Source organism: Cygnus atratus, chromosome 5 (genome assembly GCF_013377495.2).
Source record: "Cygnus atratus isolate AKBS03 ecotype Queensland, Australia chromosome 5, CAtr_DNAZoo_HiC_assembly, whole genome shotgun sequence".
NCBI lineage: Eukaryota > Metazoa > Chordata > Aves > Anseriformes > Anatidae > Cygnus > Cygnus atratus.
In genome coordinates, this window is record NC_066366.1 from 36,752,352 (window position 1) to 36,777,658 (window position 25,307).

At 46.3% G+C, this 25,307-nt stretch overlaps 1 protein-coding gene across 1 annotated transcript in view; it reads right to left on the minus strand.

Moving 5' to 3' along the window:
• Positions 1-24,202, minus strand: part of SLC22A18 (solute carrier family 22 member 18) — a 58,177-nt gene extending 33,975 nt beyond the window's left edge. Inside the window, exons 1-5 of the mRNA XM_050711130.1 lie at positions 24,192-24,202; positions 22,388-22,625; positions 20,976-21,073; positions 18,506-18,651; positions 17,656-17,788 (exon numbers count right to left, since the gene is read on the minus strand). Of these exons, the coding sequence (XP_050567087.1) occupies positions 17,656-17,788; positions 18,506-18,651; positions 20,976-21,073; positions 22,388-22,625; positions 24,192-24,202 (626 nt within the window). The remainder of the gene's footprint in view (positions 1-17,655; positions 17,789-18,505; positions 18,652-20,975; positions 21,074-22,387; positions 22,626-24,191) is intronic.
• Positions 24,203-25,307: the final 1,105 nt, after the last annotated feature.

Here is a 25,307-nt window from a genome sequence, read left to right on the forward strand (position 1 = left end):
TTTAGAGCAGTCAAATGTAATTGCAGGGTCTTCTCTCCACCTCGCATAGTTAAGTGTATTTCAGCAGTGCCAAAGCCCTGAACAAGAACATCCTTTATCTGCAGCCCCAGTGCAGCAGCTGCACTTCGAGCTAACACACCTTAGCTCTCAGTCAGAGGCACTCCCCTTAGGGAGAAGAGCTTCATTCATTCTCTGCACCACATTTAATCTTGGCCCCACTACTGAGACCACCTACGGGGGTGCCAATTAGTATCAGCTGCATTATGCTGAACTCTTATTTACTGCAGCAGTTGTCGGGAACCACATCTTAGGCAGCCTCACGGGCAGCCTCTCCACCAAGCCGTGCACTCACAGCAGGATCCTGCCACCTTCACCATCAAATGACAGCAACTGCAAGCTACCTGAAGGACTTGCATGGAAAGTTGCTGGAAGAGTATTTGTAGGTGCGTTGAACTGCAAATTAGCAGCTGGAAACAAGGAGGAGTGAGCACTTGTGTGAACAGCCAGCTGTCTGCAGAGGAGTTTGGAAACTTCTGATAAAACATTTTTGTAGCTTCAATGAGCAAAGCAATGGCATGCTTGGTTTTTCTGTATCTGAAACACATTTCCAGATATCTGTTGTTACATGAGCCAGAGGCCACACACTTCTTTGGCAGGACACCTAGGGTAACACCTGTGTTTTATGAGGGTAGACGCTACAATCAGGCAGCTGAAGGCAACGAGGGGCTGTGCCCTTCAGTGATTTGCAGTGACAATTATTTAAGACTGGTGCTTGCAATATTCTGGAACCTTTCTGAAGCTGGCTCTTTGCACCAAATAGGTCTGCATAAACTGGTTGATTGATGAGGAAATTATTTACTTTTTGAGGTTATTGTTACTATTCTTTTCTTTCCAGTAAACAGTGAAGAAGAATGATACCATTTGATTTCATTTCATTTTCAGCAAAGGAAAAACATAGACTTCAAAGTGCTGCCAAGCAGTAGCCTGTTAGATGCACATCTGGGGTGGTGGAAGTACAGAGATCTCCAGACCTAGATCTGCATCGCTCCTTGTAACAGTCTTTATGAGAAGTTTTCTTCTCTCACATATGGAGATGGACCTGATAACAGCAGCTGAAAAACTCACAATTTGTCTTCATAACATCCCCATGGGTGATAGTGCAAATGCCCCTTACGTACAGACAGGGGCATGAAGCACCCAAAAGTGCCTCTGCAAAGTCCTGGAAAGATCATGGTGGAAAAAAAAGCCCTAAAAAACAGATCTCTCACATGCAGGATCAGTCCCAATATCAGCAGTGTAGATAGGATGGCTGCCAAAACCCATCAAAATGGCAGCACCTGGCACAAAGAGCCAAGCCATAGAGTAGAGATATGAAATAGCAGCAGGAAAGGACTTGAAATTCATTCCTCTTTATTAAGTCATCAGATAGCAGCAGATGAGGAATTGAAATGGTGTGGGTTCAGTACCAACAGCTTTGTCTTTAATCCCTGCTTCACATCAAGGCTAGCTGTTAACCTGCCCTCAGATGAAGGCAAGTTTTTGCTAAATGACGCAAACTAAGCACAACTTGGTGTATTTACAAATACAGGCAACAAACACTGTATTTACACTACACTAATAATGAAACTTCCCAGAAGGAAAACACTAGAGCATTTGAAGGCTTTAGGAATGTTCTTTTTCAGTTAACATTTGCTTTTAATTCATCCCACAGATTTATTTCTTGGAAAATCCAAACATGATCCAAAAAAGGAAAGAGGATAGTGAAAGCTCCCTGAGCATATGGGAAAAAATATGATGCCTGAAAATCCCTCTGCACTCCTCCTGCAGACATGGATAGCAAAGAATTGATGGATCAAGCGGCAAATCCTGGTCTTGGCTGTCACCAAAAGAAACAGCACATCCAGCCGACCAGAGCTCCTTCAGCTAAGAGTGTGTAAGCCCCTGGGCTATTAGATGGAAAATTCCAAATCATGAGTGCTAGCCGCAAGGAGGGGAAAAAAAAAATTATGAAATTGGGAAAGATCAGGCAGGACAAGCCTCGACATGCTTAGTTTGTCCTCCTGCCTCTTGGCCCAGCCTGCCTGTGTTACAATTATATCCTCATTCCTCAGAGCAAAACACAGTTCAAAGAGACAATAAAACCCTTTTTAGTCCTGCGCTTCACAGCAATGCCACTGAAACGGAACTGAAATGATTCCCAGAGATAAGGCGACAAAAGAAGTTGAACCGTTCCCTACAGCTACCCGCTGAGAAAATATCAGCGGAGAAATAAAGGCACCACTTCACACATGACTCCTGTGTTCACCTGAAGAAGCAGGACCTACTTAGTGGTTTTAAAAGTGACAGTGTTTTATTGCCAGGAAATGTGACTCCCTTTTGGGGTACCAAGTCAATAAATACTCAGCTTAGGTCCTGAGAACTGTGGGCTGAAGCTCTGTAGACCACAAGATGACTCGGGAGCAGGCAAAGTATGAGGGACCAGTTATTTGAGCAACCACCAAACTCGGTGTTTCCACTGTTTCTTCTTTAATACTATCCCCCCCCGCCCCCCCCCCCCCAAATGTAGAAGGGCAAGCTTGGAGTTTTAAGAAAAAATCCCCCACGAACCCCAACCACGCATGGTGGTGGGATGGACAGGACCCCAGATGTGCCCCTCCCACTCAAGAACCACAATGGCTGAGTTTGGGCAGAAAACAAGGACTTTCAGGGCAGTTTAAGCCAGCTTAGCACAATGAAGAGAGCAGAGAGGTGAAAGGCAGAACAAAGAGCATGCTCAGTATGGATTGGCACCTGAGAGGTCTCCAAGGGAGCACCAACCCATCCCATCTCCCTTCCAAGCCAAACCAACCAAAATTGACAGCGCAGGGCATAACGATATCACAGGAAGCAATTAAGTGGCAAAGGAAAATAACTGGATTTGCAGACAGAGTTATCTTTGCCTTGCCCCTTACAGGATCAGAGGTTAGGAGCAAAGGTTTTTTCTGCTAGTGACTGAAAGCATTACACACTTAACAACCCTAGAAAAGGAAATATTCAACTACTGCAATCTTAGACATGAATGAATGGGATAGGCAGAAATAAAAGGCTCCATAACCTATTACCAAATTGCCCAGAAATCATCAAGCAATTACATTGTAAGGTTACTATACAGTGAGGCAATGGTTTTTTGTATTTTTTCAAACCTATTTCACTGAGTAGCTCAGCACCCCAGGGAGCTCAGCACGGCTCCAGAGGATGCCCTGGTGTCTTGTTGCTGACTTACAGTCATGCAATGCTAACAAATTCCAGCCCCGTGGAGGACAGGCAACTTTTCTAATTATAACTGGGCTGAATGAGAATTTAATTATCCAATTGGAAAGCTGTAAATACTGTAGACTGACTCAGTTTATACGCACTGGACTTCTTCCTCCCTTTTCCCATATCAGGGAATTTCTTCCCACTCCACGGCAGTCAGGAAAAGGGCATATGGACGAAGGAGTCGGCAGTCATGAATAATCAGGGAGGGAATTTTCCAGAACAAGGCAGTAATGTGAAAAAGTCTTTCTTCTAGGGCGACATTTGCATGGCCGGGTAATGACATAAGAAGCCCGCAAACAAAAAAGCCTTTATACCCCTACGGCGACTTTCGAAATCTCCCAGTGCTGACTCGGTCCTTCCCTTCCGTGCCAAAGCATATCATTTTGGGGACAGGAACTTCAGTCTTATCTGCACTAGCATCACTAGCTGGGACCAGGATGAGAAAAGCCATCCGATAAACGTTCTCATCATTCCAGACATCAGCTAACAACCAACTGAGAAAGCAGCGGACAACGGAAATTATATGTATACCACATAGCCCCATGAGTATTCCTTCTTTTTATTCTTAGCAGGACTGCTCCGGGGGGGCAGCCTCCCAGATGGATGACACAGCTCAGCCCAGATGCCAGTCACACCCAGAAAATGCTTATGAATGTTATGTATGAAGCCATTTACTGTCTCAAAGACTTGGTAGAATTGAAGGATCTTCTCTGCTCTGGGATGAGGGGTTAAGAGCAGAGCTTGGGGCGATGAATCTGTTTGCATAGGAGCTCCAACAGTGCATAGCTGGAGCCACCTCCGAGATGTAAGGCACCAGATCATAGCAGTGGAGTGGAAAAAAGGGTACAAAACATTATATTTGGAAAGTGAAAAAGGAGCAGGGTGTCAATTCCCTGTGATAGCAGCACTGAGAGGCTTTAATGCAGAAAGCCAAGCGATGAGGCCAATGTGGAAAGTGGCAGCTTGGTTTTTTTGAGCACCTAGAAAGACCCTATTATGGCTGGGCAGCAACACCATCCCTGTTTCAAAAATAAAACCCTTGGGAGCTGCAGGAACAGGACACAGAAGGGAGATGCTGAAGTGAGACCTGGGCTTACTGGAAAGAGCCCAACACAGGGCCTGAAGCTCCTCTGCTGTGAGGAGAGGCTGGGAGAGCTGGGCCTGGTCAGCCTGAGGATGAGGCTGCTCAGGGGCATCTTATGGTGTTTGTAAGTACCTGAGGGGACAGCACACAGGGGACGGAGCCAGGCTCTTGTCAGTGGTGCCAGGACCAGAGGCAATAGGCACAAACTGGAACATGAAAGGTTCTGTCTGAACACAGGAACCTCTTTATGGTGTGGGTGACCTCCAAAAGCCACCTGGACATGGTGCTGGGCACACTGCTCTGGGTGGCCCTGCTCAAGCAGGGGTTGGGCCAGATGGACCCAGGGGTCTCATCCCACCTCAACCATCCTGTGGTTCTGCGTGATTCTGTGAAGCACAGCCAGAGGAACCAGGATACACCCTTGGGAAGGCAGCCTAAGAGCTACAGGTACCTCTGGGGCATGGGACCAGTGCTGGAAACCCAGCTGAGAGTCAGTGCCTTTGGAATCTGGACAAAACCCTTTATTTTGCAGATCATTAGTTTTGACACAGAGGGCTGGGTGGTGATGCGAGGAGCCCAAAGCAGGTAGGTTCACCCCCATGGAAAAGCAGCTGGGGACATCCTGTGCTATGGGAGCTGGACCAAGCCCAGCCTCTGAAGCCCCAGGGAGCAGGGAAACCGTTTCTCACCAGCATAGAAAGTCAAACGCTTGGCAACGAGCAAGACAGCTCTCCCAAAACTCTGGTTACACAAACAGCTGCCTTCTGCTGGGTTTCAACATGCTCCACTGCTCCAAAAATAATTTCCTGCTTGATTTGATACCATTAGCAGGAGCGCAGAGCACAGGACGAATGGTCATGCTGCTTCATGCTCGATCCAGCTAGCCACAGATTTCTAGAAAAAGCCCTGCTTTTTTTTTTTTTTCTTTTTCTTTCCTTATTTTTTTATTTTTTGGCAGATGAGCACAGTTACGCAGGAGGAAAGGGTGACAGGGGGAATGTAATAAGCCCTCTTCTCTTCCTCCACAGAAGGTTTTGACATAAACCTGGACGAAAGCACCTGCCACCTTCATCTGTCCTCCAGGGCCCCTTTCCATAGCTGATATTTCCCAGCCCTCGCAGCTCTAACACTCACTTATGGCACAAAACCAAAAGTCAGCAGCCAAGCAGGAATCAGCACCAGCAAAGTTCAACAACAAAGTCACTGCTTGTTGGGCAATCAGGAGCTGCACCTGAGCTGCAGGGGTTCCCCCATGGCACAAGCACCCAAAAGTTGTTACCACAGCATCTTTTGTCCCCCACTTTGAGGCCCCTTAGGAGGCTTGCTGCAGAAATCCCAGCTCAGTGCTTCGGGAACAGCAATTCCAGTTCCAAGCTGGACTGGAATTTGGATAGCAAATTTGGCCCTACAGTGTATTGGATTTCCTCTTCCCTGTTCCCAGCCTGGGCATCTGCATGTCCCTTCCCAAGGAGCAGCACAGGACCTACCCTGTGGGGAAACCTCCAGGGTCCCTTACCAACAGTGCGCTGACAGCCTCAAGAAGCACAGAAAGCTAACCATGCCAACACCCAGCACATCAGCATCACGCTCTGTACCCTACAGACCTAACAGCATGGTGCCCCAACCCTGGCATTCAGCACTCAGGGGCTTGCCCAGAGACAAACTGTTATTTCCCAGATGAAGCTGAGGAAACGTTCACCAAAAATAATAATAATAATAATAACAAAAGAGCAAAATAAAACTTGTAGCTACCCAGTAAAATAGCTGATAGCACACCCACAAAATTATAGTGTTTTAAGGCTGAATAGAGTGTACACCAGTGTGAAGGGGGACTCCCTAACAGTGAGAAAGTCCATTTCAACATCTATGGGGTCTTCCAACACTACCTGACTCAGAAGAAAAAAATCCTTGACAGCACCAACCAGCTGATTTTGTGCTGCCTTTCCCCTCCCCATATACTTTGAAATCAAAGCTGTGCAACAGAACCTTTTTACACTCACATATTCAAAACTTAAATGGACCACATGGAACCATTTCACCTGATCCAGACCATACAAGCATCTCCAGCCTGCTCTTTCCACAGCCATTCTTTGAGCTACACAAAGTTATGTGAGATGTCCCTCTTCAGATAGTATAAGGGGTGAGGAACCCACCCCTGATTTTAGGGAGCTTGGACAGAAACACAAGTCCCACCCACAGTCCTGCACAGGATATTACCCCAGGATGACGCCCCCAGATTTCATACATGAGGCAAAATAAGCATGTGAGCTGCTCCAAAAGCCAGTTGGGTCCTCTCCTGCCCCTGCCACAAGCAAAGGGAATAGCTCTGCAGAGAAGGTGGCTCCTGAGCCGCAGGGGGACCTGGGCCAGGGGGAGGACAGGACCGGTGGGAAGAGTGCGCAAGCCAGTTTACAAGCTCAACTGACCCACGTCTGCAGCTGCTGCTGCTCCCACAGCCCCGGGGAGTGGAGATAAGCAGCAGTTCAGCTTTTCCAGACATAGCACAATTCCTGTTTACAGCCTCTGGGCTAGGCTTTTCAAAAGCAGGAGCTGGGTGTCTATTCTTGCAGGAAGCCAGGTGTGTAAACAGTTCAATTAATACACCCAGCAAACTGTGCTCCAGCGCAGCAGAGAGGGCTAGTGGAGACAAGCCAAGAGCACAGGAGCCGAGGAAGGAAAATCCTTTTAAAGAATATGCCTAATTAGAGATGGGCCTGAGCCAGAAGTTTGTACTTGAACACCTGGAAGAGCCCTGGGGAGCAGAATTGTAACCTGAACCCAGATCCATATTTTGCAACTTGCTCGTCTCCCCACTGAGCTAAACCCCAGCCCCCAGACTCCACCATCGCGCAGGTCTCCAGTAGCCAAAGTTTTAAGATCCAGCTTTCTGCCTCCGCCCAGATTTTGGCCAAGTTGTCACCTTATGTCCCTCTTGCCCAGTCCCACACCAAGAAACCTGCCCCAGCCAAACACTAGTGGACCGCATTCACATCTGTTGACAAAAGTTGACAGTAACCCTCAGTTTTGTGCCAAAACCTCAGAATCAGGGCTTGCTTTGAAAGGCATCACGTCCACAGTAGTAAAAACCTCTCCATACCCCTTATAAAGCCTTTCAGAAAATGCAGACTGGTCTCTTTCTGCCTCCTCCCCCTTACATCTCAGCTTTCTAGGATGGAGAGATGCTGAACTTCATCCATGCCTTTCCATCTCTTTCCAACATATATTTTCTTTATAGCATAATCCTGTTTGGCAAAGAAATGATCGGCCCCATCCCCATTAAACCACCCTGTCACCACGTGTCATGCACTACGGGCAGCTTGCAGGGCTTACTAAACATTTGCTTTTGGATGGCTCACTTCCAAAGTCCAGAAATAGATCGACACCAGCAACTACAAAGTGCCCGGGTGTGCCATCGAATCGTTTCATTGCCCCTTTATAGCATGCCATTTGCATTCCTGTGCTTTACAACTCCCACAGCACCACTGCTGCATCCACACAGACCTGCAGACATGCAAGGTCTTATCTCCTGGCTGGACTATTCTTGGTAATTATTAAATCGTAGTATTTTTTTTTTTTTCCCCCTTCATCATCTGACTTTGGGTCTTACTAGGTTGAGGTAAGGGCAAGGCATGCAATACACTGCAAGGGCATGGGAATTATATTTTGATTTTTTTTTAAACTAGGCTTCCAGCCTCTCAACTACGTTGGATGAATCAGCACAGCTGGAGAAGGAGAGATGGGATTGGGATTCTCCCTCACTCAGTGTTGCAATAGTCAAGGCAGTGCTCAACTTCTGGAGCCCTTTTGGAAAAAATCACTCTGCTGCTACTCAGAGCAGTTTCACATCACAGATGTACTTCTCCAGCTATTGCAAATTCTTCCCTGCCACAACCAAACCCCATCTCAAAAACATATAACTACTTAAGGAAGCAGGCTTCATACAAAAGTATGAGAAAAAAATCATGGACCCTTAAAAGGCCAGGAGACTCCATCTGGAGAGTGCTTGCCACACAGCATCCAGGCAAAATGATGCAACTTTTGGTATGACAGACAGATTACAATCAGGCAATTAGATGTCCCAGACCGTGTAATCACATGCAACAAGAACACACGTGGGTGTAGCGTGAGGCTTGAGCCTGCTGTCACCAACCACCAATGCAAATACATGGTGCTATTGCAGCATCCTTTTTAGATTTTAGATTTTTTTTAGATTTAGATTTTAGATTACTCTACAGGAGTTCTTCACTAAATGGCTTCAAAATGTCTTTTCTAAACATCAAAAGACTCATCTAGAAGTAAGTTTCTTTCCACCATGAACAGTAATTCCTGGAAGACTGGGAAATATCCAGAATTCTCTATCATCTGAAAACCATTTTTTTCTGTCTAGTCAGGAAGGGGAGGGGAAGAAATCCAACCAACAACCAACAGACTGCAGATAATTTGTTATACAGCTTTATATCAGAAAAGAGCTTTTCTAAGCTTCTGTGGGAAGCAAGCTTAAAAATCTGATGCATGAGACTTTTATTCTTCTCAGCTTTAATAACCATTACTATCTTTAGTCCCACTCTCTCATGTTCCCAAGATGATTTTTCCAAGTTTTTTTTTTCCCCCCCTCTTTTAAGAAACATCCTGGAGAAATCTTTTAGGTTTTTGGACATTTCATTCCTTCCTCTACAAATTTCTCTATCCAGAGCTTGATTTAAAACCAGACTCAAAGGAAACACTTCCAATGACTTCAGTAAGTCCCAGATCACTTACCCCAGGGTAAAATAAAAATGAATTAAATCCCATAAAAATACAGACAATGCAGACTTCAGTAGGGTTTAGAGCAAAATTTTATGAAGTAATTTATCCAAAAGTTTCAGCCTAGGATATCAGGGAACAGAGAAATATTTAGTGAGACAGAGTTAATACTGCATACAGACCACAAAGGATTAAATGTATAAAACCTTCACCACCAAGAAAAATAAATTAAAACTGGGACAATACTTTCTGTAATAACAAGCAAACAAACAGCCTAGATACTGCCTCAAATACTCAAAAATGCTTCTACAACCTGAACCTAAACTGCATTAAACGGACCAGATTTCTGAAAGCTATGAATTCGTGTCTTCTGAAAATCCATCTTAGCCATGCCCAAGTGGGAGGCTGAAAGATAGTCACTGTCATTTCTGCAAAGCCTGATCATTGTGGCTCTGCTTTGGAGAATGGTTGCAGGCAAAACTAATCCTCCTAATGAACGTATAGGGTCCATAAGTCTTCTAGGCCATGCAAGCCACCTCCTGAGCAAGAAGGGCAGTGAGACAAGCTACTTGGGGCTGATTTAAGAGGTGGCTGCTAAGTGCAGGAGGGTCTCAAGAGGATTTGGGGCTTGCTGAGGAATCAGCAGGAGCAAGGAACCTCATGGTCCCTGGCCACCCAGACACAGACCTGGCGACCACAAGCCTGTTGTGGTAATAACCACTGCAGAGAGCACTTCTCCCTGATGCTAGAGATGCCTTCTCCCCTGGCTGTGATAATGCATGATTTGTCAGGTTGAGGAGACAAGCCCCAGCACGCTGGGGTGAGCCTGGAGATGGCCATTCAGAAACTCCTTTGCCCTCTGGCTGTACTCAGTGCTGGGATGCTTCACATACCTTTGACTCTGCAGGCTGGTGGAGTGGCTGTGAGCAGGGTTTCATTTAGAGCCTGCAATGAAATGAAAGCCCTGGGTGGGGCCACAGAAGCTGGTATAGTTCATGTGTGGGTCACAGCATTTTTATTTTCCTCTGAGCATCCTTATCCCAGCAGCCTGACCTTCACCCGCGGTGGACCAGCGCCCCATCACAAGCAGGCGTTGCCCCTTCCCATCCTGCTGCCAGCCTCCTGCTTGCCTCATCCATCTGGCAAGGATGCCTGAGGGAAGGGTTTAACTCCCAACCCCAAACTTCTCCAAAAGGGGGGCTTTTCTGGCCATCCCATACAGCAGCCTTATTTCAGGCAGCAGGAAAGCAGGGGAAAGCAGTGAGGGTGTTCCCCTTTTTCCCTCCACCACAAATGAAGGTCCATTCTAGAAGTGGTGCTTCCTTCCAAACCCAGCCCCTTGCTGCTCCAGATGCCCTGCTAAATCTAAAAGCTCTAAGCCTTTCCCCACAGACTTCATCCCACAGCTTCTCAAGCCAGAGGTTACTGCCCCCAAGCCGTAATTCCTCCCAGCCCAGCCTTCCTATGCCAGACCTACACATTCCCATTCATCCCAACCTTTCCTCCCTCCCCTGTCCAATCATCCTTCCCACACAAGCACCACATCCTTCCTGCTCTGAGCTCCCCAGACTCTCCCACTGCAGGGCTGGGTTCATTCACTGAAGCAAATCAGAATTAAACATAAGCGTGATCCTTTGAATCTATAGGATTAGGAGACATAAAGGAGAGAGCTGTCCATATAACATGTGCATGCATGACTTTGGGAAAGGTTTCACCATCCCACGTTGGCCTCCAGGTCCCTCCACTCTTGCTGGGCTCAGCCCTGCACTTCAGCCCCCTCCTCTGGTGGACCCTACCCCACTCTGAGCTTTATGGCTGGCTGAGCTTTTTTTTTTTTTTTTCCTGAAACAGCAAAATGCTGGCACTTATTGCTTATCAGAAGCATTAAAAAAAAAAAAAAAAAAAGAAACAAGCCCACCAAAACGGGATGTGAGTTGTGCTCTCTAAACCTCTGCCTGCTCAGGACACCAGGGGCAGAAGAGGATACATCCAGGAAAAACTGGCTGCATTCTCCCAAGGTTTTAGATATTTGCATGCATACAACTCGTGACAGGGAACGTCTGCATCCCAGAGACTGTATAATCTAAACAGCAGTATAATAAATGTATTAGGAGAGGGAAGGAAAAAGCATCATATTGCCCCCATTTTATGCTCAAGGAACACCACCACAGAGGGACGGGACGACTTACTTGCATCACAGGAAAACTGCAGCAGAGCCAAGTCCCAAATCCCACTTGAGGGACTTAACCACAGCCTCTTCTGTGCTTTCTATTTTGTGTTAACAAAGAAAACAGTATTTCCCTGGATTTCAATCCCTAGCGATATTGCTGGATTTGCTGCCTGGTCATGAAATATTCCAGGAGTGGGAAGAGCAGATGAAGCTCCAGTGAGTCATGAGCAGACACTGCCTTATTGTATGACCAGCATGATGAGGGTCACCTTCTGCCCTCTGCACTGCCTCTGCTGAGGAGGCCAAGCCCAAAATACCTTGTGCCTTTCCAAAGAATCCCATTGTTTTGGGTTTCCTATTTTTTTTAAACGCTTATCATTTGGGATGTCAAACCAGGCTCGGCAAGAGCAATCAACCGCCGCCTTGACACAGCCTCGCAGAAAGCCAGCTAACAACTCAAAAACCCAGAGCTTGGGCCGAGGGAGCGGCGTTCAAGCATCTGCAATAAGTTCAGCAGAGGTAGCTTGGCAAACACACGCGCTTTTGATCGCGATCTAGCCACCAGGCGCACAAAACAGGGTTTCGCTCAGCCACCACCCCCTCGCTTTCTGACTGCGGGCGTAGGGAGGCAAGGCAGGGCGTCCTCCCCCAGCACACAAGCTGCAATGAAAGCTGGAGAAGGGAACAGGTACAAATATTTCCCCCCACACTTTTATTTCTCGGTGCTTTGTCTGCTGGGGTAACCGCTGACCTGCGAGACACGCCAGGGGTTCCTCTTCCCACAGCTCTGGTGCGAGGAACACCCCAACAGCCCCCAAACCTCACCTCTCCATCCAGGCTGCACAGACCAGCCACACGAGGAAGTTCTGGACACTTTCTCCCTTTAATTAATTTTTAATGAACGAGGCACATTTGCCCTTTTAGCATAGCTCCCTGAGAATGGGAAGCAGTTAACCCAAGATGCCCAGGAGGAAGGAGGGTGTAGGAGGACATCCCACTGCAAGCCAGCTCAGAGCCCCCCCACCCCTGCAATGAAACAACAACAAAAAAAAAAAAAACCACACACACTAAAGGGGAATGAGGTTTTCAAAGAAAAATGGGCAGTTCCCAATGAGACTAGGGAAGGGGCTGCCATGCAAGCATCCAGTTAGCTCAACCCAAGCCCCGTAACCCTTGAGGGCAGCCACAAGGCATGAGCTCTCCCCACCATGAGCTGCTGGCTCCTGCCTTGAACCCCACTTCTCCTCCCTTGGGAAAGGGCCCCACCTACGGGTGAAGGACCAAAGAGGAGCTCTCAGCCCCTATCAGCCGCCCTCCTCCTGCTGAAGTTCAGACCAGGCCTTGGAAGGAAGCCAAGCTTACCAACTGCCTGCAAAGGGGGAAGGAGGGCACGGTGTGGTCTTAAAATGGGTAAATAAGTGAAAGCCAGCAGACCTACACCTACAATCAGTGGCCTAGAGGTTGTAGGAAGTGTCAGACAGAGGCCTGCAGGCAGGAAGGGCCAGGGATGAGCTTGCTGCAGGCCTGTCTGCTGCAACAAAGCAGCAGGGACAAGAGGAACTGCTCAGGGCCTGCATCCTGGTGGCTTCCAACATTTTCACAATGCAACATCAGACTCTGGCATAGTGATCATGACCAGAGCTCAATTTTTGCGACACAAAAGTTAAACAGAAAGCTTGCACGACAGACAGGTCCCCTGAGCTGCTTTGGGCCTGCTTCATAATGAGGTAAATCATACCATAGGAGTGCCTGTGACTCTCCATCAGCCACTTAGAGCCTGAACAGCAAATTTAGGTGCACCTGTCTCCATTGTAAAGGTCCAAGATTGGGTAAACTCACACAAAGTGCACTGAGGCATTCCCCAGGTTCAAGAATAGGTTAAACAAGTCATCAGACCTAGAAAGCTCAGCTGTAGGGAATGTCAGACAGAAGTGGCCTAGACCTCAACTTTGACCCAACACTTTGTGGAGGGGTGAGGTGCATAATCCTCTATCCAGAGATGGTTAACATAAACCTTACAGACCATCTTTGTGCCTGTGGCTTCCAAAACCAGAACAGTTGTCATGCAAAGTAAATGAGAAGAAATAGCTTGAATCTCCTGGGTTTTATTTTATTTTTTCCTGAGGTTCTCTGCACCTTCCCTAATCTGTCAGCTCCGTGACAAACAGCTCAATTTGTTATTCCCTCCCCATCTCTCCTACAGAACCTCAGAGCCTGACTGATGGTGACAGACCACACTGCAGCTTGAGGACAGCTTACTGGCAAGCGGATGCCACCTCCTTCTTCCCAAAGTCCCTTGACACAAAGGACAAAGCAACGCCTGTGCCAGCGCCACCGATCGACATCATCCCAGGCAGAGAAATACCACAGTTTCTTCTGGAAGGGAGCAGGAATGGCTCCAGGCAGCAGAATGCCTCGCTTTGTCCAGGAGTAGAGTGCAACCCTCTCACCCTTTGCCGCCTTCCCAGCTCCCAACCTTCAGCCCTTTCAACACCCACAGTTTTTCCACTCGGCCGCTAAGCAATGAGAAATTCCCTGCCAGAGGACATGGTTCAAATGGGTTATTGAAAAGAAATGCAATCCCCTACTCCAGGCAAACAAGCTCCTTCTTTTCCCCTTGAGGAGGAAGGATAATAGTACAGCCAGGAAGAAAAAAGAAAAAGAAAAAACCATCCCCAAAGCCTGTTGTAATAATATTAAATAAGAGACCAAAGGGGTTTGGCCAGGAAAATCCCAAGTTCAAAAGAACAATTACTCCAAGAGATTTAAGCCTAAAGCTGAGTCACTAAAATGAAGAAACCTCTCCTTGTCCATAGAAAGCAAACAAATCTTGGGTCATGCAGCAAAGCTTCTGTACGTCCTTGTTAGAAAGAAAGAAGAAAGAAGCCAAATGCAATTAATCATAGTCCCAGAAGAAAGGATGAGATCTCTGTAATTAACTACGTTAGGCTCATCTTTCCACTTTTGAAAACTAATCCAGCCCTCTGCTTTCACTCCTCACCCACAGCACCAGCACAAAAGCCTGCTACCAGCCCAGAGCCACCTCTCCCGTGGTGCACACCTGCCTGCAGCCTGTGGTCCCCAACAGCTTCCCAGTAAGCACCTGGCAGGGGGGAAACCCTTACACAGCACAAAACAGAGCTACTTTTCCAAGTCCCCTTTTGTGGATGGGCTGTGACAGAGTTTGCAAACTCACCAGCAACCTGGAGACCTCAGTTGAACTACAGGAGTTAGTTTCAAGCTAAGTATTTACATCCACAATCCTGATCCAACTGTCCAATGACCAGAAAACATCAATTAAGAAAGCACATAAACATGAAAACACTTTCCAGACAATTATCACAAGCAGCTGTAATCTTAGCTAATTGGCTTATACCTGATCCTCAGATGGTTTAAATTTGCCTGACCATGGTGCTGCCCACAGAGAGCTTGATCTCCACAGCTGCGTGCGCTGTTCAGATGTGAGAGGACTGGGCCACATATTAAGAGTAAGGGCTCCAAAAATTAAGTTCAGTAGGGTGAAGACAACTGGCTCTTCGATTTGCACAAACCAAAGCCACATTTCACCGATGATTGCTTTGCTATAGCTTCACTAAAAGTTTTGGAAAACATGGGGAGAAGCAGAGTACTTCAGAGAAGAGGAAAGGCTGGAGCTGGTGGCCACAGCTTAGGAGTGGATGTCTGAATCTGACATCCAAAAAGTCCTACACAAGTCAGAACGAGTCATTCAACTTCCTTCTTGGGGCTCCCTCAATAAATAAGGGTTGATAAATATTATCCTAGCAAAGAAAACAATAACAGACCAGCTTTTTAGGTCAAGTACATCAATGGTAAATACAATACAGCAGAATAATACCAAAATGACATCAGCTGAGGAACTGAGACTGACTTCTACCCCTTCTTTTGTATACAAACCGCTACTAACATATGAATAATGCTGTCAACAGACTGGGAAAGCTGGCCAGCTTTGTAGCGAGGGAGGGCGAAGAATGCCGAGTGGACAGAAATCTCCAGCTTTGCTCTTCCATGAGACGGCAGAAATGTTTATTTTCAAAGGAAGCAGATTGGGTCACTTTTCTATGGAAAAGGGAAGCGATTATGCAGCTCCGTAGCCTTCCTGTACCAGTGTGGGAAACAGGGCGGGATGATTAATAACCAGTCTGTGGGATGCAGCTACAGGATGAAAGATCTTTGGGTATGTCCCTAACGTGACGCCCACTCCTTTCCCTCCAGGTCAAGGTCTCAGACACAGCCAGAGGCCACCAGTGATGCTCCAAGGGCTGTTTTATGGCACAGAGCTTGCCAGCTTGTTAGGGGAGAAGCACACAGGGCTGAGTTTATGCTTACCACAGATCTTAGCCAACATACTTTAAAAAAATATCAGTGGATTGCACCTATAATCTTTGCACAGAAATCTGGTGGAGGAGCTAAGCACAAGGTCAGAGAAAAGGCAGGACTCTGCAATGGAGAAGGTGACTACCCCATACCCAGGACAGCTTCCTTGGAGCAGTCCTTCATCCTTAAGCTGCTTTTTACAAACCCACACCAACCCTCTGGATGTTGGGGGGTGCCAAAAGGGCCCCACCAGCACACTGGGGTGGGTTTGCCTCTTTTATATGGGAAGTCCTATGGTCCTCCCAGTGGGATGCACAGATCTTCATGGAGAAGACTGACAGACTGCATTCCCCAGTCCTGCTATGGGATGACAGGAGCAGGAGCCACAAAATCCCTGTGATGGGATGCTCCATCAGCCATGCACAAACTGCAAGCTGAAGCTGCCCTCCACTGGATGCATGGGAAATAACCCAAGGAGAAGGAAGAAAACTCCTGAAATTTTGTCTGCAGCAGTTTCTGTGGTTCTACCAAGGCAGAGGCAGCAGAGTTTTCAGGAGCTGCTCTTTAACACAGTAAGGTTAAAGTCCCTTATTTAATCCACCTTTACAGAGGTGTGAGATGCAAAGCAGCATCACTAGGCATGAGGGCATGTGGATACACAACAGGGTTCAGAGCTCTGTGCACAATTCCCAACACTATAACCACTTACACTTACACAAGATGCCCAGGTGACATTCCTATGTACATTGTACAGCGCTTATGGCACTACAAAAGGGCTCGTGGCCTGAATAATAATAATAATAAAGTGTTGCCATGTGACTTAGGTACCTGAAGCTCACGAAGATGGGATGTCAATGAAATCGCATCAGGGTGCAGCTCAGGGAGGAGACGGCTGCAGGCAGAGCTGGGGGACAAGCCAACGGTGCCACCTAGCGGGCACAGCACCCTGCCAGCCACACGGATTGCTCCCAGGACGAGAATGATGCCTGGAAAACAAGCTTCCCCCGATGATTTATTTATTATTATTTTTTAACTCTCTAGCCTACACTGCAGAGCAGCTATAATGCTCGCAGCGGTTGAAAAAGAAAATATTTCCATGCTAACCTAAATTTACAGAAGCTAAGGTTCATAAGAAAAGTAGAGCACAATACTCAGAAGTTCTCAAGGGCTTCCTTCCCCCAGCACCTTCACAGAAACACGGGATCTCTCCCAGGAAGATTGCAGCCACATGTATTTCTCTGATACACTGTTCGCTTTGAGCTTCCTCTACCAGTAATGAACAGAGACCAATAAATTCAGTAAAATCAGGAATTTCTTTTCTATTTCAGCACATAAAAGGTGACAGCCTGCTACAGTGTATCAGGCAGTAGAAAGCGTGCAAAAAAGCAGATCTGTGCTTTGTTCCCTAACCCTGCTGTCTCAGGGCTAGACCTCCTCAATCTCTTTCCCTCAGTGTCACAACCTTGCTTTCCCCTTCCCCAAGGTCTTGCTCTATATTCAGCATCCCTCCAAGCACATCAGTGTCAGGAGTTTCACACTGCATCAGATTTCCACTCACATTATTTCTTAGGAGCAGGTTATGAAGTGTGCACTGCTTTGCAGCAAGTAGTTCTCTGTGGTGGTATGGAAAGCAAAACATTGAGTTCTGATGTGAACCTCTACCGCCACCAACATGGCGAGAGAGGGTCTACAACTGCATTATCCAGCACAGGTGTAATGCTACCAGTCCTCCCTGAGGCTCTGGCACAGTGGGACACAAAGACAGCTCACAGCAGGGGTCAGGTTTGGAGCGTTCTTTGCCTTATTGGCCCTAAAAATTAGTGAAGAGCTGCTAGTAAGAGTTAGAGAAGCCTTCTGGACACTCTGAATCATACCAGACCCTTGCCCGGCACAAGAACGCGGCACACTGCTTCATTCAAAGAACAGTATCATCAAAAACTGGTAAGGGGTGAAAAGAGCAAAATATCCCTTCACTGCTCCCTCAATGGCTGCAGCAAGGCCAACAACAAACGAGCAGATCACTCACCCGAATTTGGTGGAGAGGATCCCTCCCAGGGCAGAGCCTATTATGATTCCTATTCCAAAGCAAAGACCCAGCTTCCCCAGAGCATCAGCACGCTGGGAAGAAGCTGTCAGGTCTGTAATAACCTTCTGAGCACCTGGAAGGAAACAAATACCTTGAAAGAAGCTTGCTGTGGTCTCTGAGCAGTGGGTACAAGTTTATGGGCCGCAGAAGCAGTGCCTGCCACAAAACTGTCTTTGCAGCCCTGTGCTCATGCACACCAGTGAAAGGAATTGAGTCCGTATTTGCAGGAAATGACAACCAAAACCACTTCATGAATGGCGATAAGAGGCTGACACCCTACCAACATGAATCTTCTTGTATGAGCTGCATGGACTTCAGTAGCTAAAGGTGGTGGTGTGGTTTTTAACAGAGACATCTAGGGAAGTCAGTCTAAATCAGAACAGCTTTGTAGGAAGTAAAAGCTGTTTTTGTAACCACGTATCACCGACTGTGTGGTACATATGCTCACTTTAGCAGGAGAAAGGGAAAAGCTCTCCTACAAAATGTCCTGGTTGCCAGAAGGCAGCTGAGAAGTTTGGTATAGAGCTGCTGCCAGCAAGCATTCGATGCCTGTGCCCAAGTGGTGATGTCCAAGCAGTTTGCTCGAGATCAGTCAGGAGACCAGATTGGGACTACAGGCAGCCAGCCCTGCTTTCCATAACCAATACAAGTGCTGCTTCATGTCCTCTTTGTTTCAGCCTGAACACATTAATGTTCCTTCACGCTGCTGACTTCCAGCAACATGAGCACAAACCGGGGAACCAGGCAATAAAAGCAATTTGGAAAGTCCCTTGGCCCTGCCCGACCTTACCTGGTAGCCCATGCATGAACACAGCCGGCAGCCTGGAGAGGAAGAGGATGGGGACACTGGTGGAGATGGACAGGAGCAGGAAGAAGACACTTCCAGAGGCACAGGAGAGAATTAAGGCAGCTCGGGTACCAAACTGATCTGCAAACCTAGTACAGAAACAGTGCGAGGTTGTCAGAAGTGGGATGGGGCAGGTCCACCCACCCAGGTGGGATTGCACAGCCACTCTGGTCTCACCCACTGACCCTGCGAGAGGCACTGATGGGATTTCCAGGGATGCTCAGCTCCCAGAGGCAGTCTGGGTAATCAGAGCCCAGCTCAGTGTGTTTTATCTCAGGGCTGCTGAAGACCTGACAAGCAGAGGCAGGTGCAGCAGCTCAGAAGGTGTACAGTTAACACACTCAATATTATCATTTCAGAGCACATAGTGCCCTCAAATTTTATTTTTCAGCTCTGAGTCATTTGAGACCAGGGAATCAAGTTAGCTATTTTTTTTCGGTCCAGGTTCAATGGAGATTGAAGTTGTCCCAATTTGTTTCCAGAGGATGTTCACAGCATCATTGAAGAAAAATGGATAGTTTCTTATTTAGGTTTAATAAAGACTTCACAACAGTAGATCAGTTTTGCTTCAATTTAAGGAAGACAAAACAAAACAGAAATAACAAAACAGTCAAATCAAGTTTTTGTTCAGGTTCTATTCAAGTCCTTGGTTTACTTTAAAGGTACTTTAAAAAGCTAATTTAGATCATGTCCAGGAGTACTATAGGAATGGTTCTTAGCAACTAGGACTAAGATTACTATAAAACACACCTTAGATTAAGTTTTTCATTTATATTTTTCCCTTCCCCTAACTGAAGTTGCATATCACAGTTATCAGATCAGTGTTACCTTGCCTAGCAATTAGTGGTGCTTCCACTAAAAGAAACAAAAAATGCCAAGATTGGTCTGCAAACAGAGTTAAGCATAAGTAATTAGAGGGACTCATGTTAAGGAGGAGGCTCAGGTCAGAACTTCTACTTACATTAAACCCAGGGAAGCTTATAATAGCCATTTGTAACCTACAGACTTCAATCTACTGGATAGTCCAAGGCTTTTTTGATTTTGTTTTTAAAGGGTAATTTCAGTGCTTCATCATATCGTGGCTATTTGGCAGCATCAGGCAAGATGTACAAGAACTGACCTAAACTCCACATTTTTCTATTTCTTATCCATCCTATTTTCTCTTTATCTACTTTCACATCAAGGACAAAGCAGTCTCACATGTAGGAAAATCCTTTTCATCTCAAACGTACGTCACAAATTTTGGCTTCAATCTGGCAACATACACCTTCAGCCGCACCTGTACCAGCAGGAAGCAAGGGGCACATGGATTTTTCTTTACCTTTCCCCATTCCCTTCAGTGTCTTTTTTGAACATTAGCGAGTGACATGCACAGAGGAAAAAAACAGATATCAGATATCTCAGGTCCAGAACATAAATGCTGCTCTCTAGTTTTCTATATTAAAAGAAGTAACATTCAAGTATTCAAGTATTATGTATGGGCATTCAAGTATTAAAACAGGTATTGTGGTATCATCAAAAGGCTTTGAGAGGTCAGGTCCTTGAGGTGCTACACACTGCCTACTAGAGGACACAGCAGAGTTCACAACCTAAGTCAATCACAAAGGTAAAATCCCACGAAGGGAAACTAAGGCACATACTAGCACCATATCCATGTATCACTTGCTGATTGGCAGCAGAACTAAGGAGAAAAGCTAGATTTTTCTCAGTCTCATTTTAGTTTCCCCATTACTGGATCACACTGCTAGTTCAAGTTTTCTGCTTTTGGGGAATAGATTTCCCTGCCACTCTAGGATTTTTCTTGCCATTCACTTTTCATTAAGAACAGGAGCAAATGTCCCATGATGTAGGCAGAAAACCTGAGTCTTTTCCCACTCTTTTCCTATTTCTGTAGATGAGCTTGTAGATAGATCAGTTCTTAAAAATTCACCCAAACTCTGAGGAATTTTAGCTCTGTATTACACCCTAATGTAGATTCAGTGAGATTCAGCCTTAGAAATAACATGATCCTCAGTCTTTTCATTGACAGCTCTACTTAACAAGAATAAATACCTTTTTTTCCCTAAGTTTCCCAGTCACAGGACATTTCTAAGGTTACACATGCTTATAAAATGCTTGCAGGATTAAGCCATTAGGACCTGGGCTCTGAGGAGTCTGATGGCTTAAGCCTGTTCCCAGTATATTGTTACACTTAAATGTGTGCCATTAAAACATAGCTAAGTTAATATAAAGGTTGCTTCGACATTGTGGTATTTCTACTTGCAGTATTTATTTTCCCATTGTTCATTTATGAAGTCTTCAAACACTTCAACAGGACCATGAACCAGAACTAAATGTTTTTATGATTAAAATATAAAAAAAAGTCTGGCCTTTTTCAGCCACAAAAAGGGTCATGAGAATTGTTATCCCTTACCTTCCGAAAATGGGACCTCCCACGAGCTGGAGAACACCAAAGGTTGTCTGGAGGTAGCCAAACCCCACCGAATCCAAACCCAGGCTCTTTGCCAAGTACTTGAAAAGAAAAAAAAAAATGGATCAGGGAAAATGAAGTATATTATGTTTCTGAAAAAAGAGCTTCATTTCTGCACGTAGAGGACTATGGCTTCAAACCATTGCTTCCTTCAGCTCTCCATACCTACAGATGCAACCTTTATTGTCTCAGGCTTCTGAATAAATACAAAGCCTCTGGCCCACATCATCTGCTGATGAAAATAAGCAGGATGTGATCAAAACCATCAGTTTAGAACCAGGTGACAGATCTGAATCACTTTTTACACTTGTGGTCCAACACAGCTGAACCTGAGGCAGGCCCTTTACCATTCAGGCTCTGCACACAGGGATGAGGTAGGCAGTAACCAGCCTTCTCTTGTCTGCAGACCCAGCACCCAGGTCTTGGAGATGTTGTTTAACAAGGCAAGCAACATATGGGCAAAAATGTGGCCTTTAGTCTGCATGGGATGCCCACAGAAAGAAAAGAGATGCAAACCCTGAAGAGCCACCACAAATAAACACTCCCAGCCTACAGGCTCAGGACACCATGGGGTTGGTTTGGTCCCCGGAGGAGAGAGCAGTTCGCCTCTGGAGGCACAAACACAGCAGAGATGTCCCAGAAAGCATGGGCTGACCAGAGGCAAGGACAGACAGCTGTGTCATAGATCCAGGAATTCACAGATTGGAAAGAAACACCAGAAAGTGGATGAGCACGGAAAAAAGACACATAAAATACAGGGCCTGGAGAGATGGGGACTGCACTTGTGTCTGCCAGCACTCCTTTCCAACAAGCCATATTTTGACCATTGCTGCTCCCTCCTCTGTGGTTCTGGCAGCACCTCTGCTACCCACAGGAGATGCTGATGGTCTCCTTTAACCACCCAGCACCACGCACAGCTTCTGTCCCTCCACCCCTTCTCCTATCCTTCTGCTCAGCTCAGCCCCGTCCAAGAGCTCCTACTGTTTCAAGCCATGCTCACTCCTCACTGCTGGCAGTTTGCACTGTGGTGAGAATATAATGCTGTCAGAAAACCTACCTCTGAGCTCTCCTGACAGCTTACTGGGTCTCTCACCACTCCCAGGTCCCATCCTAGCAAGAACAGGCAGGAGACATCAGCCTCAAGCAGGGCCCTCAGACTGGGAAAGGGCTCGAGGTGCTGCTACAGTACAATAAAGCAGCTGCACACCCTGAACGCAGTCACAGCTTGCCTGCTAGACAGGAATACACTTTACTCTCTTTTTTCTTCTAGAAAAGTCCCTTCTGGCTTTGCTAGAAGATTTCACAATTGGCATTGAAGGTAAGAAGTGCCATAAAACCCAGCAACCCATACTCACAGGCATGACTCCAAGCTGCATGAACAAGAAGGTCAGGTCTATGGTTGCTATCAGGTAGGCGACAAGGATCACTCGTCCCCTCTTGAGCTCTCCCATGTGGTTGCTCTCCCCCTGTGTCTCACTCTTCATCCTCCAGGCTTTCTCCTCACACCCCGAACTGGCTTTTTCACTCGTAGTGCTCACGGGGTGACTTACTGCTGGCTGCTGAGCTGAAAAGGGGCACCAAGGTGCGTCCTGGCTGGGAATGTGGAGTACACAAAAGGTGCAAATGCTGTGTTTACAGTTCAAAGCTTAACAGTGTGAAATATGCTGAGTCAGCTTGGCAGGGATTTTCTTTCCTTTTTTCACCCCCCTTTCTCTCATTTACTTCTTAGGCAGGATCAAAGGCAGCCACTCATTGAGCCACTGATCTCATTCTTCAGCCTTGTCCCAGGTGGGCATTGCTCAGAGGACCATCACAGCAAAGACTAGCTTGAGAACCCCAGCAGGGTAAAAGTGGACATTGCCCCAAGTGAGAGCATGTGACAAACCCTTCAGCTCTTTAACTCCTTCACTTCTCTCACTTCCATTGTCTCTGGTGGCTCAGAAGAGATGACTGGTTTTATCCTTCATGGAAAGCACTTAGGTTTAATTTCTGGAGGTTGCAAGTGAAGCTCACAGCAGAGTGGCTGTCTCCAAGTCCTCGTGCTTCCAGCAGTACATTTACATAGATCCTAACTAAACACCAGTCTTACATGCAGCTCCAGTTGTTTTCACCAGGATCTCCAGCTGAACCTTTTCTCCCCACTGCACCAGGTGGTGAAAATTTATAGAGAGCCTGAGCTAGAAAATGTTCACATATGACTCCACTCAGACTACAAATTACTAGCCAAAACCAAAACATAAATAAATTTTTAAAAATGTATTAAATCCACACTAATTAGGAGGCTGACTGCAAACTGGAAAATTAAAACAAACAAACAAGACTCATTTGTCCTTTGGGGGTTATGTTTATTTGCTTGCTTGCGTGAGTGCTTAGGGTTTTATTTGTTTGTTTCCTTGCTTGTCTGCTTGGGGTTTTATTTGTTTGCTTACTTGCTGAAGCCTGGAGCTCTGGTTGAGCATTATCTTTATTTTAAAGAGGAACAGAAAACAGAGATCCCAGCACCCTGAATTTGTAGAATCATGGGGCTGTTGCTGGGAAGGGACCTCAGGAGATCTTGTCCACTGTCCTGCTTAAACACACTGGCTCAGCTCTGTTTTTTTCTAGCACATACACAAGTGAATGCTCGACTTCTTGAAATTCTTAAGGCTTTGGTCAGTCCAGCTCTCACATTTCTTGCAGACCCTCTGGTTTGAGGCTCCATCACTGAGCACATCAGCCAGCTGCTTGTTGAGGAGCACCTCTGTGTGGAAACGGAGGCTCAACTCATCACAAAGGCTGAATCCAGAGACAAATACGTACCTCTGCTGGCTTGCACGTGGAGCAGTTCTCAGGGCTGCCAGGTGTCTAGCTAAGCCCAGGGAGAGGGAGCTGTGAGATGTCTGGGCACAGCTTCTTACTCCACAGAGCCCGGTGATTTGGGGAAGGCTGTTGGGCTCTGACTCCCAGTGAGTGAGGGGAAGGCCAAGAGATTAATGTTTCACCAGGGGCTGCTGCCATAGTGCTGGAGGCTGCCCAGGAACAACCTTCTGCAAACACATTTGGAGCAAGAGTGAAAAAGCACTTTTTAGGAGTGACGCTCCTATACCACTGTGACCACTCGAGCAGACCCAGCTCGGGGCAGCTTAAGAGTCATATCTGTTACTGAAGAAGGAAGGTTACCCAGAGTGCATCCCAATTTAGTAAAGGATTGGTGCCTGGCATTGAGCACATCTAAGCACAAAACAATGGCTTTTTCTGCTCTTTGGGTTTCCTGCAGCACAGCAGCAACATTGTCAAATAAAACTTCCTGGTTTGCGCTTGACAGGCACAAAGTACAAATCGCCAGCATTGAATAGAAGAGTAAAATTAACGACAGAGCTCTCTTTACCGAGGTTTTGAGACAATCACAAAAGCAACTCTTGCAAATACAATGTAAAACACTGCTTACAGGAAACCTTGCTGACTTGGACTTGAAAAGCTGCAATATTTTGACTGGTAAGTTTGTCTCAGCAGCAACTGAAAACAGATCCCACTAAAGCAATGACTTGCACATGCAGCCGCTCTCCATCAAATGCCCTCTCCCTCCACAGATGAGACTCATCCTGCCCAGGGGGCCAGCTCATCTGTATCTGTAATGATAATGATATAATGGGTGGTGTAGGCTGGCGTTGCATTTTAAGGTAAAGGCACTTTCTGGATCAGCGGTGGACTACACCCCATGTAGCACTCAGCCACTGATGAGTCATATTTAAAGAAAAATGTTTAATTTTAAAAATGGGGAGGAATACATTATGAATAGCAGATGAATTTTCTTGGGTAGCATAAATAAACTTTAAATGGACAGATATCCCAGGGAGACTGCGCTGAAAGCAAGTGAGGAGATAAATGTAAATGTCTTGTGATTAAACTGCAGATTTAGCTATGCAGATTTAGCTATTAGCTATGCATTAAGTCTTGACACTTACTCTCAACATTTTGGAGTATTTATAGTTACCCTCCCTGGTATATCTTTCCTGAGGCCTATTTATCTGGTGATCTGTGGAAAAATAGAGTGAGAAACCTGAGAACATCTTTTAAAAAATAGTAAAGACTTAGTGTTTATGTTACTTGGGCAGAAATCTTTCTCAAATCACTGGAGATGGGAAGCAAGGCCAGCTAAAAGTACATGGAGAGGGGAAACCCACCCACAGCAACACCAGCAGTTGAAAATATTGGTTGAAAAAGGGTAAATCGTGAGGAAATGAGTCCTGGATCCTTCTGTCAGATTGAGTTTTCTGACAGAGGAAGGTTAATATG